This window comes from Chrysemys picta, chromosome 12 (genome assembly GCF_011386835.1).
Source record: "Chrysemys picta bellii isolate R12L10 chromosome 12, ASM1138683v2, whole genome shotgun sequence".
NCBI classification, from domain to species: domain Eukaryota; kingdom Metazoa; phylum Chordata; order Testudines; family Emydidae; genus Chrysemys; species Chrysemys picta.
Genome location: NC_088802.1, coordinates 21454525 through 21471973, shown reverse-complemented (window position 1 = coordinate 21471973; position 17449 = coordinate 21454525). Strand labels below are relative to the sequence as shown.

Sequence of the window (17449 nt, the reverse complement as noted above, 5' to 3'; positions counted from 1 at the left end):
TTGAGCTATATTGTCCTCTCCATTATACCAGATTTATGCCACCGTAACTCCACTGATTTCAGTGGGGTTACACCACTGCAAAACTGGTACAATGGGGTGGACAGTTTTTATTCTTTCTTTATTCAGGCAAAACTCATAGTGGAGGAAATTCTGATCTCAGGGGTGAAGCCAAAATAACACCAATGAATTCAGCTTTACTCTGGTGTTACTCAGATACCAGTCTGGCCCAACCAGAGTCTTGCTTGATTAAACACTTATAAGCAACTCAAAATTTGGCTCCTAAATAGACTTGTTCAGCAATTTATAACCATATCTCAATACATCAGCTGCATATTTTCCAAACCCAATTGTCTTCTCTCACGCACCTTGGAGAAAGGCAAAAATGATACCCAGAAATACAGACCTGGAGCCAATACAAGGTGTGACTATTCCTCTCATTCATAAAAGCACCTCAAAGGTGGTAAGAAAAATAAGCCACTACACTGCTTTGGCCTCACTCTAGGAGAAGGCAGACCCTGGGCAGATTTTGCAGAGCTGCCACTTTTCCACCAAAAATAGGTAATAATATTGGGTGTGTTCTGAGGGCAATATAAATAAATACTCTCATATAGGAGAACTGGCAGCAGCCCTACACATTCCTCAAATGTCAAGACAGAGGGGAAACAGATTATGTACAGGAATAAAGAGATAGATCATGCAAGTGCCTCAGCACCCAGAAGCTAGCAGATTTCTAATGGGTTCCCATGTTTCCATTTCAGTGATAGGAGCTGGTTGTGGGAGGGATTTGTAGAGACCCCCTCCACTATGTGCATTGCCAATTCCGAGCTCATATTCCTAAATGTGGGAACTGATGTCTTGGCCCACAAAATGTTTTGTTCTCATTGTCAAACTCAGATCTGATTCCTTGTTTTGTAACACCATTATGTACAGTATACGATCTAAACTGGGACCAGTGTGATATATGGGACATAACGGTGTTGTGTTTGTGTGTGAGAGCCAGTGAGTGTGTGTCTATGATTGTTTTTGTGCTGGGGGAAAGAGTGTGTTTGGTGCATTTAGGCTGGTGTGTTAGAGTGAGAGTTTGCATGTTGGATAGTGTACGTGTGCCTGCTTGTGTGAAGTGTGAGTGAGCATCATGGTGTGCGTGCATATGTCTATGGAAGATACAGCATGGGTGTTTGTGTGAGTGTTTGCCTGTGTGTTTAAATAGCAACAATTGAACCCAATAAAAGTTATCAGGTGAATCAAAAAATCAAACACAATTTTGTATCAGGTTCCATTTTGACACAATCTAAACATTTTGTTTCAACGTTGACCATGTTTTAACTAAAATTAAGGAAAAAGTTAAATGAAAAGTTGTTTTGTACTGGACAATCAAAACGTTTAATTCCCAAAATGTCAATTATTTTACACTTCAACTGACAATGCCACTTTTTTAACCTTTGACCAGAGCAAATTCTGTGGTCCATTTTAAGAATGGGCTTAATTCTTCTCACACACTGTTACAAGTCCTGGTTATTTCCATTGAATCTACTTTAGTGTCAGTGGATTTAATGTAATTTATATCAGTTTATATATAATCAACTCTTGACATTATTGTGTCCATGAGAACTTAACGTTCAATGCGTTTATGTACACTGAGTTATTTACACTGGTAAATATCTAGAAAAACTCCACTCATGTCAATGGAGTTATTATAAATTTACACCTATATAAATATCCTGTATTCACACAGTGGCCAATGTCAGATGCCTCAGAGAGAATGAACAGAACAGGACAATTATTGAGTGACCCCTTATGTGTTGTCCAATTCCAGCATCTTGCAGTCAGAGGCTTAGGGATACCCAGAGCATAGGGTTGCATCCCTGACACTCTTGGTTAATAGCCATTGATGGATCTATCCTCCATGAACTTATCATGTCTATCTATCCATTCATCCCCATACATACCCCTCCATCTATTGATCAATTGATTCGTATGAGGCTTTTGTACTGCCACCCATCACCATGGTATCAGAGCACTTTCCACGTAAAATCAGTTACCATATCAAATTCACACATGGGGTCTCTGTCTCTTCTCCTTTTTCCAGAGTGGGGAGTAAAAATTCTGCCCTGCTGCGCCCGCGAGGCCAGAGGACCTCTCTGCTCCTAGTATTGACCAAGGGCCGGAAGACTTGTCAGCCTCCGCCATGACCATGGGGTTCAAGGTGTCAGCTGCTGCCCCGGCGGCAGAGCTCTTTTTCTATAATGAACCCCTGGCTTTAACGAAGAAATGGCTTGGATCCCCAGGGGTTTGTTATAGCGAGGATGTACTGTATTTTGTTGGTTGATTGATTTGTTTCTTTCTTACAGATGTTTTTGGTGAGTTGGGGTTTGGGAGGGCGAGGTATGTTTGATTAGATCTGAGTATCCATTTGATGTCATCAAGTATCGGGTACTACCAGATCAGGCCCCAGACCGAGCATGCACCTATCTTCCCCTGGTTCGTGGTTCGCTAGCAGAGACAAGGGCCTCCCTGACTGGACTTAAGCATCTCTCTCTGAGGTAGCACACACTCCTCTCCTCGGCATCTCCCATCGGCTAGCTCAGGCGCCTCCCCTCCTAGTGTGGTGGATTTTGTGACTCCCATTCTTAGGTGTCTGTCTCTCTCTAGGTGCCTAACAGGTAGTTGTTGCCGCACTGTGGCTCACTTTTGGGATCCAGGCCCCAGGGAGTATTTAGGCACCTAGAGGGTTTTTCAAAAGCAACTAGGCAGCTAATTCCCACTGAAACCAATAAGTTTTGGACACCAAGAGGCTTTATAAAAACCTCCCAGGCAGCTAAACACCTTTGAATACCAGGCCTTAGGTTATGAAGTGTAGGTGTTTATACTGGGCAATGATACCCTGGTGTGCAGCTATGGGTCCATTGACTTATGATCTTCGATATCCACCAGAGATCCTAGAATCACAAAAATACTGGTCTGGGAGGGACTGGAAGGAAAGGGAAATTGGGTGCCTGGCTCTTTGAAAATCCCATCCTAAATTCCGGGAAAGAATAGTTCTCCCCTTTGAAGAACATTCCCATATCTCTGGTAATTCTGCGGCTGGCGCCAGCCCATCTAATAGAAAAAAATGTCTTTTGTAGGTATATTATAGAATCAGGGAACCATAGAAATGTGACGCTAAAAAGGACCTTGAGGTAGGACCTAGTATATCTAGACCAGCACTGACAGTTGCTTGTCCAACGTGTTTTTCAAAAAATCTCCAATGATGGGGATTCCACAAGTTCTCTTGGCAGCCTACTCCATTGATGGGACCTATGGTCCTAACCCCCTAGGGACCTTTAAAATTCTAAACTAAAGCCTGTTTTCAGTTTCTTGCTTCTTTGGTCCTTAATTGAGAACCCTGGAGAACTAAATCCTTCTTTTCATACAAAGCAAGTGAAATTCTCCAAGGCAGTGTGTCTGACACCTAACCAAGAGGTGCCATGTCTAGGGAGAAGACAGGAGGTTGGTCTAAGACCAGAGCTGTGTTTTTCTAAGAGGCCTAAGGAGTTAAACACAAGTTCCCAAGGACTCCTTTAAGTCCATTAGGCCCTACTCCAGATGCTGGAATTGGACAACACAGGATGGGTCACTCAATAATTGTCCTGTTCTGTTCATTCTCTCTGAAGGATCTGACATTGACCGCTGTGTGACGACAGGTTATTTATATAGGTGTAAATTTATAGTAACTCCATTGACCTGAGTGCAGTTTTTCTAGATATTTACCAGTTGTAAATATCTCAGTGTGCATAAACGTATTGCACGTTATGTTTTCATGGAGACAATAATGTCAAGAGTTGATTATATTTATAAACAAACACAGAATGAGATGATGGTCATGGGAGAAAGATGGCCTTTTTATTTTTTGAACAATAGCCTTGACCCAATCATATCTACTCAGTGCCTTTGGGACAGAATGCAGGAGATCCAGTTTGTTGGAACTTATTCCTGGTAAAGGAGATTTCTAGGAAGCCACTCAGAAGCTCTTTGGGAGTGGTGAGCATGGTGGGTAGCTGGCCATTCATTTCGTGTTAAGCCTGATAATCCCCTTTCTGTGTGGTTTCTCCCCTGTCTGGTACTGAGACAAAACCAGACATGGTTTTGTCCAGTATCATGGATGAGGGACGCATGCAAGGTCACACTGGCAGGCAGGACCATGAGGTAGGGGCGGGGCCACAGCTTTCCCAGAAGTACCAGAATGTCCGGTGTGGCGTTGCTTTCTAGAAATAATAAACTCCATACTGCTTTATGGAAATATGCTTATGAGTGTAAATATGATATGACTGGAATATGTTTTATGTTAGATGCGCCATTTAACATATTTCTGCAAAGGTTATGATCTACTCGATATATTCATCCTATTTACATGCATATATCTTTTTGTATTTGAAGTTATGATACCTGAAAGAAACTGAAACAAAGGACAGTAACCACAGGGGTGTGAGTAATTGCTGGACCCAGACTAGAAGGAGGCTAGTCTGTAAAAGAAGCTTACTGGAACATCTCTGAGGGTGAGATTTCATCTGGAATCACTTTCTTAGGCCTGGTCTACACTACGGGTTTAGGTCGACTTTAGCAGCATTAAATCGAATTAAGCCTGGACACGTCCACACGACAAAGCCCTTTCTTTCGACTTAAAGGGTCCTTTAAACCGGTTTCTTTACACCACCTCCGACGAGGGGATTAGCGATAAAACCGGCCTTTGCGGGTCGGAATTGGGGTAGTGTGGACGGAATTCGACGTTATTGGCCTCCGGGAGCTATCCCACAGTGCTTCATTGTGACCGCTCTGGACAGCACTCTCAAGTCAGATGCACTGACCAGGTAGACAGGAAAAGACCCACGAATGTTTGAATTTCATTTCCTGTTTGCTCAGCGTGGAGAGCACAGGTGACCACGCAGAGCTCATCAGCACAGGTAACCGTGATGGAGTCCAAGGATCGCAAAAGAGTTCCAGCATGGACCGAACGGGAGGTACGGTATCTGCTCGCCATATGGGGAGATGAAGCAGTGATAGCTGAACTCCGTAGCAGTAAAAGAAATGGCAAAGTATTAGAAAAGATCTCCAAGGCCATGAAGGACCGAGGCCATAACAGGGACACACAGCAGTGCCGCGTGAAAATTAAGGAACTACGGCAAGCTTACCACAAAGCCAGAGAAGCAAACGGAAGGTCCGGGGCAGAGCCGCAAATTTGCCGCTACTACGCGGAGCTGCATGCGATCCTAGGGGGTGCAGCCACCACTACCCCAACCGTGTGCTATGACTCTCTCACTGGAGAAACACACAGGGAAGACGGTTCGGGGAATGAGGAAGATGAGGATGGAGGTACTGTAGGTAGCTCACAGCAGCAAGGAAGCGGAGAAACCGGTTTCCCCAACAGCCAGGATATGTTTGTGACCCTGGATCTGGAACCAGTAACCCCCGAACTCACCCAAGACCCTCAGGGCACACAGGAGACCTCTGGTGAGTGTACCTTTGTAAATATTTGTAAACATTACACATGGTTTAAAAGCAAGCGTGTTTAATGATTAATTTGCCCTGGCAATCGCGGCCAGTACATCTACTGGAAAAGTCTGTTAACGTATATGGGGATGGAGCGGAAATCCTCCAGGGACATCTCCAGAAAGCTCTCCTTTATGTACTCCCAAAGCCTTTTGCAAAAGGTTTCTGGGGAGGGCTGCCTTATCCCGTCCGCCATGGTAGGACACTTTACCACTCCAGGCCAGTAGCACGTAGTCTGGAATCATTGCATAACAAAGCATGGCAGCGTATGGTCCCGGTGTTTGCTGGCATGCAGACAATATCCATTCCTTATCTCTCTTTGTTATCCTCAGGAGAGTGATATCATTCACGGTCACCTGGTTGAAATGGGGCGATTTTATTAAGGGGACATTCAGAGGCGCCCGTTCCTGCTCTTCTGAACAGAAATGTTCCCCGCTGTTAACCACGCGGTGGAGGGGAGGGGTGAAGTGATCATCCCAGAGAATCGTGTGTGTGTGTGTGTGGGGTGGTTTACTTGTTTGTGCCGCATGTTAACCGGGAAACCGCAGCCCCTCCTTTTACATTGAAAACCCATTTTAAATGGACAACCCAATTCATCCTTGATATGGGAAATGCGCTGCTGTTTGCAACCTTTCCCGCATGTTAAGAAGGTTAAAAAAGCCAAAACACTGTGGCCTACCATGGCTGCCTGCAAGCCGAAATATGCGACCTTGTAATGAAAGAGTGTACCCATTGTTCTCTAAAATGTGTCTTTTTTAACCACCTCTCCCTTCTCCTCCACCAGCTGCAAATGTTTCTCCTTCGCAGAGGCTAGTGAACATTAGAAAGAGAAAACGGAGGACGAGGGACGATATGTTCACGGAGCTGCAGATGTCCTCCCACGCTGATAGAGCACAGCAGAATGCGTGGAGGCAGTCAATGTTGGACATGAGAAAAGCACAATATGAACGAGAGGAGAGGTGGCAGGCTGAATGGCGGGATGAAAAGAGCAAGTGGCGGGCTGAAGACGATAGGTGGCGTCAGCTTGCAGACAGACGGCAAGAGTCAATGCTCCGTCTGCTGGAGCATCAAACTGATATGCTCGAGCGTATGGTTGAGCTGCAGGAAAGGCAGCAGGAGCAGAGACCGCCGCTACAGCCCCTGTGTAACCAACAGCCCTCCTCCCCAAGTTCCATAGCCTCCTCACCCAGACGCCCAAGAACATGGTGGGGGGGCCTCCGGCCACCCAGTCACTCCACCCCAGATGATCGCCCAAGCATCAGAAGGATGGCCTTCAATAAGACTTAAAGTTTTAAAATGCAGTGTGTCTTTTTCCATCCCTCCTCCCCCACCCATCCCAGGCTACCTTGGCAATTATCCCCCTACTTCTGTGAGGAACTAGTAAAAAATGCATGAATGTGAAAAAACAATGAATTTATTGCCTCTGCAAACGGTGCTCGAATTGGGGAGGGGTGGGGTGGTTGGTTTACAGGGAAGTAGAGTGAACCGGGTGGCGGGGGTGGGGGGTTTGGAGGGTTCATCAAGGAGAAACAAACAGAAGTTTCACACAGTAGCCTGGCCAGTCACAAAACTCGTTTTCAAAGCTTCTCTGATGCACACCGCACCCTGCTGTGCTCCTCTAACCGCCCTGGTGTCTGGCTGTGCGTAATCAGCGGCCAGGCGAGTTGCCTCAACCTCCCACCCCGCCATAAAGGTCTCCCCCTTACTCTCACAGATATTGTGGAGCGCACAGCAAGCAGCAATAACAATGGGGATATTCTTTTCGCTGAGGTCTGAGCGAGTCAGTAAGCTGCGCCAGCGTGCTTTTAAACGTCCAAATGCACATTCCACCACGATTCGGCACTTGCTCAGCCTGTACTTGAACAGGTCCTGACTCCTGTCCAGGCTGCCTGTGTACGGCTTCATGAGCCATGGCATTAAGGGGTAGGCTGAGTCCCCAAGGATCACGATAGGCATTTCAACATCCCCAACGGTTACTTTCTGGTCTGGGAAGAAAGTCCCTTCCTCCAGCTTTCAAAACAGAGCAGAGTTCCTGAAGACGCGAGCATCATGTACCTTTCCCGGCCATCCCACGTTGATGTTAGTGAAACGTCCCTTGTGATCCACCAGGGCTTGCAGCAGCATTGAAAAGTACCCCTTGCGGTTTACGTAGTCGGTGGCTTGGTGCTCCGGTGACAAGATAGGGATATGGGTTCCGTCTATGGCCCCGCCACAGGATGGGAATCCCATTTCAGCAAAACCATCCACTATTGACTGCACGTTGCCCAGAGTCACTACCCTTGATATCACCAGGTCTTTCATTGCCCTGGCAAATTGGATCACAGCAGCCCCCACCGTAGATTTGCCCACTCCAAATTGATTCCCGACTGACCGGTAGCTGTCTGGCGTTGCAAGCTTCCACAGGGCTATCGCCACTCGCTTCTCAACTGTGAGGGCTGCTCTCATCTTGGTATCCTGGCGTTTCAGGGCAGGGGAAAGCAAGTCACAAAGTTCCATGAAAGTGCCCTTATGCATGCGAAAGTTTCGCAGCCACTGGGAATCGTCCCATACCTGCAGTACGATGCGATCCCACCAGTCTGTGCTTGTTTCCCAGGCCCAGAATCGGCGTTCCACGGCATGAACCTGCCCCAGTGACACCATGATTTCCACATTGCTGGGGCCTGTGCCTTGTGAGAGGTCTATGTCCAGGTCAATTTCCTCATCATTCTCTTCACCGCGCTGCAATCGCCTCCTCGGGTGGTCCAGGTTTCGCCTTGGCATGTCCTGGCTCTGCATATACTCCAGGACAATGCGCGTGGTGTTCATAGTGCTCATAATTGCCACGGTGATCTGAGGGGGCTCCATGATCCCAGTGCTAGCTATGGCCCCTGGTCAAAAAAAAGGTGCGAAACTAGTATCTGATGGACCAGGAGAAGGAGGGAGGGCGGGAGGGAGGGAGGGCCGAGTGACGACATGGCGTACAGGTACAGGAACAGGGAATTAAAATCAAGAACGGTGGCTGTGCACCAGGGAGAAACACAAAAACTGTCACACAGAATGGTCCCCCCAAAGATTAAACTGAAACCCTGGGCTTAGCAGGCCGTTGATTTCATGGAGGAAGGGGAAGCAAATGAATACAGAACAAATCTATTTTTTACATCTTAAGCTGGCAGCCGACGGTGCAGCATGAGTGATAGCCTCTCCAGTATGATGATGACAGATACCAGTCATAATATATCATCGTCTGCCAAAAGGCAAGGGGCTGCTGCTGTGTAGCAATGCAGCCCCACGTCTGCCAGCCCCACGTCCGCCAGCACCCAGCATCGCCCTAGGCCTCTTCTGGGTGCTTAGCAGACAATACTGAGCAATTGGCAGAAAATAGTATACTACGATTGGTAGCCATCATCATCGAAACAGTAGCATGTCTGCCCAGGTGGCCATGATTGACAGCCACTCCAGTACGACGACGATGGGTACCAATCATAATATACCATCGCCTACCAAAGGGCAAGGGGCTGGTGCAATGCAGCCCTACGGCTGCCAGCCCCACGGCTATCACTCATGCTACACCGTCTACCGCCAAAAGGCAGTTAGCAGCTGCTGCTGTGTAGCAATGCAGTCCCACGTCTGCCGGCACCCAGAGGACATATGGTGACGGTGAGCTCAGCTGAGCTGAGCGGGCTCCATGCTTGCTGTGGTATGTTGTCTGCACAGGTAACCCAGGTAAAAAGGCGCAAATCTATTGTCTGCCGTTGCTGTGACCGGGGGGGGGGGGGAGGGGCCTGACGACATGTACCCAGAACCGCCCGCGACACTGTTTTTGCATCATCCGGGCATTGGGATCTCAACCCAGAATTCCAAGGGGCGGCGGAGACTGCGGGAACTGTGGGATAGCTGTGGGATAGCTACCCATAGTGCAATGCTCCGGAAGTCGACGCTAGCCTCGTACTGTGGACGCGGTCCGCCGACTAGAGCACCTAGAGCATTTTATGTGGGGACACACACAATCGGCTGTATACAACCGATTTCAATAAAACCGGCTTCTATAAATTCGGACTAATTTCGTAGTGCAGACATACCCTTACTGTATTAGGCATAGACTTGCGTGTTTTATTTTATTATTCTTGGTAATTCATTTTGTTGTGTCTGTTATTATTTGGAACCACTTAAATCCTACACTTTGTATTTAATAAAATCACTTTTGACTTATTAATTAATCCAGAGAATGTATTAATACCTGGGGGGAGGGGAAAACAGCTGTGCATATCTATCTATCAACGTTATAGAGGGTGAACAATTCATGAGTTTATCCTGTATAAACTTTATACAGGGTTGTAGTGAGGTGGTGTGGCTCTCTGCCGCCCCAGAGAGGTAAGAGCCCATCCGGAGGCCAGAGTGGGCGGAGCTAGGGAGCACAGAGCCCACACCTCAGAGGGTCAGGCGGCAACGCAGAAGTATAAAGGTTCACCCTCAGAGCTCAGTAAGACCCGAGCATTCGGAGGGGCCAGATACCTCCAGCCCAGCTCGTGACTGGGAAAACTCTGTGGCCCAAGGCAGCCGCCAGGACTGCCCGGGCCTGCCCTGCGCCTGCTACCCGGAGGAGTTGCTGGACCTGCCCTATGCTCGCTATCCAGAGGAACCTATGGTGCTAGACCCCCCAGAGGACAACACTCTGACCCAGGTACTACCCGAGGGGAAGTCTGGAAGTAGCCCGGGGGCAGCCAACCCTAGTCTGGCTGGAGCACTACCAGAGGCCATGTCAGTGTGTTGCGGCCAGGATCCCCACTGACTATGAAGCGGGTCTTCTGCTGCTGCTAGGGCCCTGGGCTGGGATGCAGTGGAATGGGAGGGCCTGCGTCCCCCCTGCCACCCAACTCGTGGGTGGCAGTCTCCCCCTCTCCCAGGCCTGAGGAGGCTTGGGCCTAGTGCTATTATTTGTACTGTTGTTGCTCAGCCCTGCCTAAGGGCCTGAGCTCTGACTCTGCATTGCCATGCCCTGACCTAGGGCCTGGGCCTACTATTGATTGTACTGCTCCTGCTCAGCCCTGCCTGAGGGTCTGAGCTCCTGACTCATTGTTGCCCGCCCTGACTCGGGCCTGGGCTTACATTGTTTATTTCAGTTACCGCAAGGGCTGCCGAGCAAGACCCCCGCGGACAGACTAATTCTCTGAACAATAACTGTCTGTAGTAAGCCGGTGTGGCTCCCTGCTGCCCCGGAGAGGGTAGAGCCCCAGTTAGCCCTTGTACAAGGGTAAAACTGATTTATTTGGGGTTTGGACCCCATTTGGAGTAGGGTACCTGAGTGTTGGAGACAGGAACCCTTCTTAAGCTGTTTTCAGATAAGCCTACAGCTTTTGGCGGATGTGGTTCAGACCTGGGTCTGTGTTTGTACCAGGCTAGCATGTCGGGCTCAAACCAGGCAAGGCACTAAAGTCCTGAGCTGGCAGGGAAGACAGGCTCAGAAGTAGTCCTGTCACAACAGGTGGCAGTTCCCAAGGGTGTTTCTGTGATCGAACCCGTCAGATCCGGTATTCTGGGAATGCCTCATTGGCCAACCTAGTTGAGGGAAGACCTGGGAAACATTTTTCTAAGATATTGTCAAACTGTTTAACTCATCTATAAACACAGCAGCTTTTGTCATGAACATTTTGAGGAAACCATTTCCCAATGGCAAGTTACTTTGACCAACCTGAGCTGAGAGCAACATACACACCCCTGCCAATGCCATGCATCTTTGGTCTCCAGGGTGCGGTGGGACTAGGAATGGGCATGTCTGAGATGACCCAGGAATAAACCTGATAATAGGAGAGACCGAAGGGCACCAGTGCCTGAGGCCCCCTTAATGTTAGGGAAATGATTGAGATACACCCAGAAAATCCAGGCAAGTGATCTGCACCACACGCTTCTGAGGAAAGTGACCATCCACAATGTCCCTGCCAATCTGACCAGGGGGGGAATTCCTTCCTGACCCCCACATGATGATCAGTTAGACCCTAAGCACGTGGGCAAGAAGCAGCCAGCAAAGAACAAGAGAAACAGAGAATGGCTCGGTGTAATCTCAGAGCCCTGGCACATCCTGCCCAATATCCCATCTCCAGCCCGGGCTGCCCAATGCTTCAGAGGTTTTAAAAAACCCTCCCAGAATACACTGGGTCAATGGGAGGAATCCCTTCCTGACCCCTGCCAGGGGGCAGATAAAACCCTGAAGGATAGGCTTTTAGGAACATAAGACATACGATGTAAGTGAGCCCCAGGGCTGCTGTGCCCTTCCCGCCACCAGCACAAGCAGCCCTGTCATACAGTCCCACTCAGACATTTATCCAGCTCTCGTCAAACTAATTCAGTCATTTTTCCCCCACAACTCCTATTCGGAGGATGCTCCAGAACCACACCCTGCTGGTGGTTAGAAACCTCCCTGTAATTTCTAGCCAGTCTCTCCACCTCCCATACGCCCGAATGTACATGTGAGATAACACAGTCTGGCCTCTTGTCCCCCACCTAGTGGTTAGGCCATGAATGGTGGTTTATAAGACAATGGGCCCAGTCCCCAGCCGGTGGCAATGGATATACAGCTCCACTGCAGGCAGTAGGTCAGCTCCACAGATGCTGCAATTTGATTTTGTGCCACCAAAGTCAATGAAACTACACTGATGTGTTGAGGATCTACCCCAAATCTCTTCTCACCTACCCCAGTCTTACACCAGTCTGACTCCACTGGTTCCAATGAAGCCGCTCCCTGATTTATACACACAAGCAAGACAACTCCCATCATTCTTTTCAGTGGCCATGGAACAGGCACTAGTGGCCAAGCAGTGTAACGGGTATTGTTTTGGCACAGAATGAAAGTCTGATTCCTCTTGTGCATACAATTTACACCCATTTACTCCACAACTGGACCAGATTTTCTACTGGTGTAAATCACCCCAGCGGCAGTAACATCAGCAGAGTTAATCTAGATTTGCATTGGTGCAACTAGGTCAAAATCAGACGTGTTTGTGTGCAATCTGTGTGGTTATGAAAATAACTGACATTAATGAATACCTAAAGATACTACATAAGCAAACTTTAATTAGAGAAAGACAGAAAATTAATTCTTGTTGAATTACCTACACCCAGTCAGTCTCATCAGGGCAGCTTTGATCTCTTTGTTCCTCATGCTCTGGATAATTGGATTCACGATTGGTGGCAATGCGGAATAAAGAACAGCTGCCACAAGATCCAGAGCTGATGGGGAGCTGGATTTCAAGTAGGCAAAGGCCCCAGTGCAAACAAACAAGGAGACCACAGTGAGGTGAGGAAGGCAGGTGGAGAAGGCTTTATGTCGTCCCTGCTCAGAGGGGATTCTGAGCACTGATTTGAAGAGCTGAACATATGACACAATCATAAAAACAAAGCAGCCTAAGACTAAACACACAGTAAATGCAAGAACCCTAACTTCACTCAGATAGGAGTCAGAGCAGGCGAGCTTGAGTAGATGGGGGATTTCCAGGAAGAACTGATCCACCATGTTGCCTCCACAGAAGCTCAATGCAAACGTGTTCCCGGTGTGTAGTACAGAGTTGAGAATCCCACTGATCCAGGCACCCGCTGCCATTCAGACACAAGCTCTTCTGTTCATCATTGTATCATAGTGCAATGGTTGGCAGATGGCAACATATCGGTCATACGCCATGACAATGAGAAGGGAAAAATCCGCTGTGATGAAGAAGGAGAGGAAAAAGACTTGGGCAACACATCCAGCATAGGAAATGGACCTGGTGTTCATGAGGGAATTGGCCATGGATTTGGGGATGGTGACAGAGATGGAGCCAAGGTCTAGAATGGACAGATTCATCAGGAAAAAGTACATGGGGGTGTGAAGGTGGTGGTCGAAAGCGATGGCCATGAAGATAAGAAGATTCCCCAACAGGGCTGCCAAGCACATCACTAGAAACCCCACAAAGTGCAAAATCTGCAGCTCCCGAACATCAGAGAATCCCAGGAGAAGGAACTCGGTCATGGTGGTTCGGTTGGACATTTTCTTTCTCAGGACATCGTGTGATGGCTGCAGAGGGAGGGACAAGAACAAGGACCAGGATTAGATCAGTAAAATAACTCCTTTTGTGAAAACCACCTGAATTTTCTTGAGTCAGACCCTTAGCTTGTGAAGTTTGGTGTAATATGGGAAGGAGGATGGGGAAAACAGTTCCACTGACTCCAATGGAGTTACTCCTGATTTACACTGGAGTGAGAGAAAATAGAATCAGCTCAATGGACTCCACAGCAGTTACTCTTAATTTACACCAGGGTGATGAAGTGGAGAAATTGGAACATTGCTTTTGAGAAATTTGTATACTTCTGTTACCCAGACGTGGGAGAACTCTGGATAACGGTGTATAAATGTTACTATCCTCAGTTTACTGAGGGGAACCAGGTGTCTGTCTGGCCAGATTCTGCTGTCAGGGGCACTGCTGTGAATGTGGGGTAATTTAACTGCATGCCATGGAATTAGTGCCCATTTATACTGCTCTAAATGGGAGCAGCATCTCGCATGGAGGTGACCAAACCCAGCCATAATTATGCTGTAAACTCAAATCATGAATACAGCTCAAGAGTTCTGATGCTTCGTCCCCCATTCAAGCCAGATTTCCATGCTCGCTGCGAGAGACAGACATTCCAGCTCCCCTCCTGCTTCTCTAATCACTCAACTAAACTCCCTTCCAGAGCTTGGAAGGGAACCCAGGAGTCCTGACTCCCAGTTTGCCCCCTGCTCTAACCCACTAAATGCAACACGCCTCCCGGATCTGGAAATACAGGCCAGGAGTTCTTGCTCTACCCACTGGACTCACCTCCCTCCCAGAGCTAGGAACACAAGTGAGGTGTCATGACTCCCAGTTCATTCCTCTAATGACTACGTCAGACTGCTTCTCAGCCTCTGTCCCAGTGACTCTCCACTGCTATCAGGAATTACTGCTGTGAGTGACAATGGAGAGTCATTGGGCCAGGGTAGGGGCGTGAGAGTGATTCTCCAGCGTGGTACTTGGGGCACTCCCCTGGTGTCTGGTAGAGCCAAGTTCAAGTCCCTGCTCCAATGACTATTTAATTATTGATAGAAAATGGAGCAGCTACAACAGGAGTAGGGTGACCAAATGTTCTGATTTTATAGGGACAGTCCTGCTTTTTGGGCCTTTTTCTTATATAGTCTCCTATTACCTCCAACCCACTGTCCCGATTTTTGACACTTTTTGTCTGTTCACCTTAAGCAGGAGAGACTGAGACAGTCTCATTTCAGAACAGCCCGTAGCCCAGCAGCGCAGGCACTGTCCTGTAAAGTGGGAATTCAAATCACTTCTTATCATCAGTCAGAGAGAGGGATTGACCCTGAGCCTGTCAGAGGACAGCCGAGTGCCGTAACCACTCAGTTTCAAGTTATGAGGGCGGTCTGTCCCAAAGTCCTTATGATAGGCACAAATAGAACCCCCCAGTTCTGGCTCCTCTACACACTGGACTGAATTTCCTCCCAGGGTCACATATAAAACTCAGGAGTCCTGGCTCTCAGTCCTTGCTACTCTTACCCACTTGACCCCACTCCGTTTCCAGAGCTGGGGATTGAATCCAGGCTCCTCGTCCCCACTACTGCTAACCCGCTTGACTCAACTACCTTTCCAGAAATATAATAGAGAGATGAAACAATAAACTGAGCACTAGACACAAACTGATGCTAGATAGATAGATAGATAGATAGATAGATAGATAGATAGATAGATAGATAGATAGATAGATCTAACAACAAACTAACAGTGAGACACAAGTAAGAAACAACAGAGGGTCCTGTGGCACCTTTGAGACTAACAGAAGTACTGGGAGCATAAGCTTTCGTGGGTAAGAACCTCACTTCTTCAGATCACTTCTTCAGGCATCTGAAGAAGTGAGGTTCTTACCCACGAAAGCTTATGCTCCCAGTACTTCTGTTAGTCTCAAAGGTGCCACAGGACCCTCTGTTGCTTTTTACAGATTCAGACTAACATGGCTACCCCTCTGATACTTGACAAGTAAGAAAAGAACTGATACAGAGAGTGAGAGAGAAAAACAGAACAAACCCAAACTAACAGGTAGATAAAGAAGTATAAACAAACTAATATAGAGAGAAAAGTATAAACAGACAGATAGACAGAAATAACAAGAAACTAATGTATACAGAGAGAAAAACAACAACGAGCCGATAGTGTTTTTTACAATTTTTGGACAATTTTAATGTAAACCCTCGATCCATTCTAAAATATATGTGTGTCAATTTGATCAATTCCCCCACTCCCAATAGAATGAAACAGAGGCACGAATATTCTGCCCCCTCTTTCCTAAGATAGATGCTTTGGACTGCCTCAGTTTCCCATGCCCAAGTTGAGGTAAGAGTGAAACTATAAAAAAAAATCTATTGGCACTTTCCATTTCGTCCTTAAAGTGCCACTCTGTAATCCCCAAATATATTTCATTGCAAGAGCAAACTTACGGTGCCGGTCTGTGTGGAATCCTCCCAGACTGAGATGTCTTTTCTCCTCCAGCTACAGACTGCTATTGGTTACCCCTCTCTCTCTAGCCTCATACACACCGCTCTATCGATCTATCTCTCTATCTAATGCCCTATCACTGTATTATCAGAGGCTGTTCCCCCCTCATACTGAGGCTGAGCTGCTGCAAATACAGTGAGATCTGTGCTCTCTGCGGATGAGCTACCGTATGTGTCAAAAACATTGGTGCTGCAGGAATCCATATATGTTTTCAAAGGTCTTGTTGGACTCAGTCCCTGGAGTCCTCAACAGTCCAGAGGCAACAATTAATTTCTCTGGCCCTTTATTTCTCTAAAGAGTTTCCAGAAACTAAGATAATCACAATTAAAATTAGGCAGCAGCGTCTGGAGGAAAGATTGTGAGGCAAACACTAAGGGCACACAGGACTGTACTCCAAACTTCTGGCATCATTTCCTAGCCCTGCCGCTGACCTGCTGTGTTACCTTGGGAAATTCATTCCCTGTGGCTGTCTTTTCCCTCCCACCCTTTTTCTGTCTTTTCTACTGTAAGCTCCTTTGGGCGGAGACTGTGTCTTACCTAATGTAATGGGCCTCTCATATGAGGTTCAACTATCAGATAATTAATTAATTATTATTAAAAAGCAAAGTCCAAAGTGTCCCAAGATCTGATCCCAACTATTCCTCTGACTTTGTTCAGTCCCTTCACCGCTCCATTCCTCAGTTGTCATCCGTCCAATGGGGATAATAGTTACAACTTGGAGGATAATCCATAATGAGTGGAGATGCTCAAAAATATCTGCCTGTCAAAACAGCTTTTTGCAGTAAAATTGCTTGTCATTGAAAATAATTTTGGTGCGGAAAAAAATCATTTTGAACTCATTTTTCTATGGGTTTTTGTTTGTCGGTGGGGTGAAGTTGTTTTTGGTTTTGTTTTTATGAAAACCTGGAGATGTAAAACTTTTTTGCATATTTTTTCAGGTTTTTGTGGGAAAGTTTTCAATATCAGAAATGTCTTCCCAAAACTCGAAAATATTTCCCAATAAACTTGCTGTTTTACTAGAGAAGTTTAATGTAAAAGAAACGCTTTTCAGTCTGCAGTTTCATTTTTTTCCCAACCCCACAACCAAAAGCAATATTATGGGATGTTTCTATGAAAACAAAACAATGACATTTCCCACAAAAATATAATTTTTATTTTTCACCAGCTTTAATGATGAGTAATTCAAACTAAATTAAATGCATTTGAGTTGATGTGGGTGCAACATTCATTGCAATTTTATTTGACAGCATCTGCTCGTCATAGGAACTGTCTAACTGGGTCAGACGTTTGGACCATCCAGTCCAGTATAGACAGTCACTATGGTCCCTGCTGGCCTTGGAATCTATTAATCTAATTTGAACTCCCCCAAAAATGGGGGGAAAAATTATCCAAAAACC

General features: G+C 47.0%; 1 protein-coding gene and 1 pseudogene across 1 annotated transcript; one reads left to right on the top strand and one right to left on the bottom strand.

Annotated features, from left to right (window-relative positions):
• Positions 1-4605: 4605 nt before the first annotated feature.
• On the top strand, positions 4606-6895 carry LOC135974741 (mediator of RNA polymerase II transcription subunit 15-like). Its single transcript, XM_065563260.1, has 2 exons — positions 4606-5487; positions 6311-6895. Exons 1-2 carry the CDS (start codon positions 4950-4952, stop codon positions 6811-6813), a joined length of 1041 nt encoding a protein of 346 aa, XP_065419332.1. The 5' UTR covers positions 4606-4949; the 3' UTR covers positions 6814-6895.
• Positions 6896-12607: 5712 nt separating this feature from the next.
• LOC135974673 (olfactory receptor 14A16-like) lies at positions 12608-13522 on the bottom strand (annotated as a pseudogene).
• Between the last annotated feature and the right edge of the window lie 3927 nt (positions 13523-17449).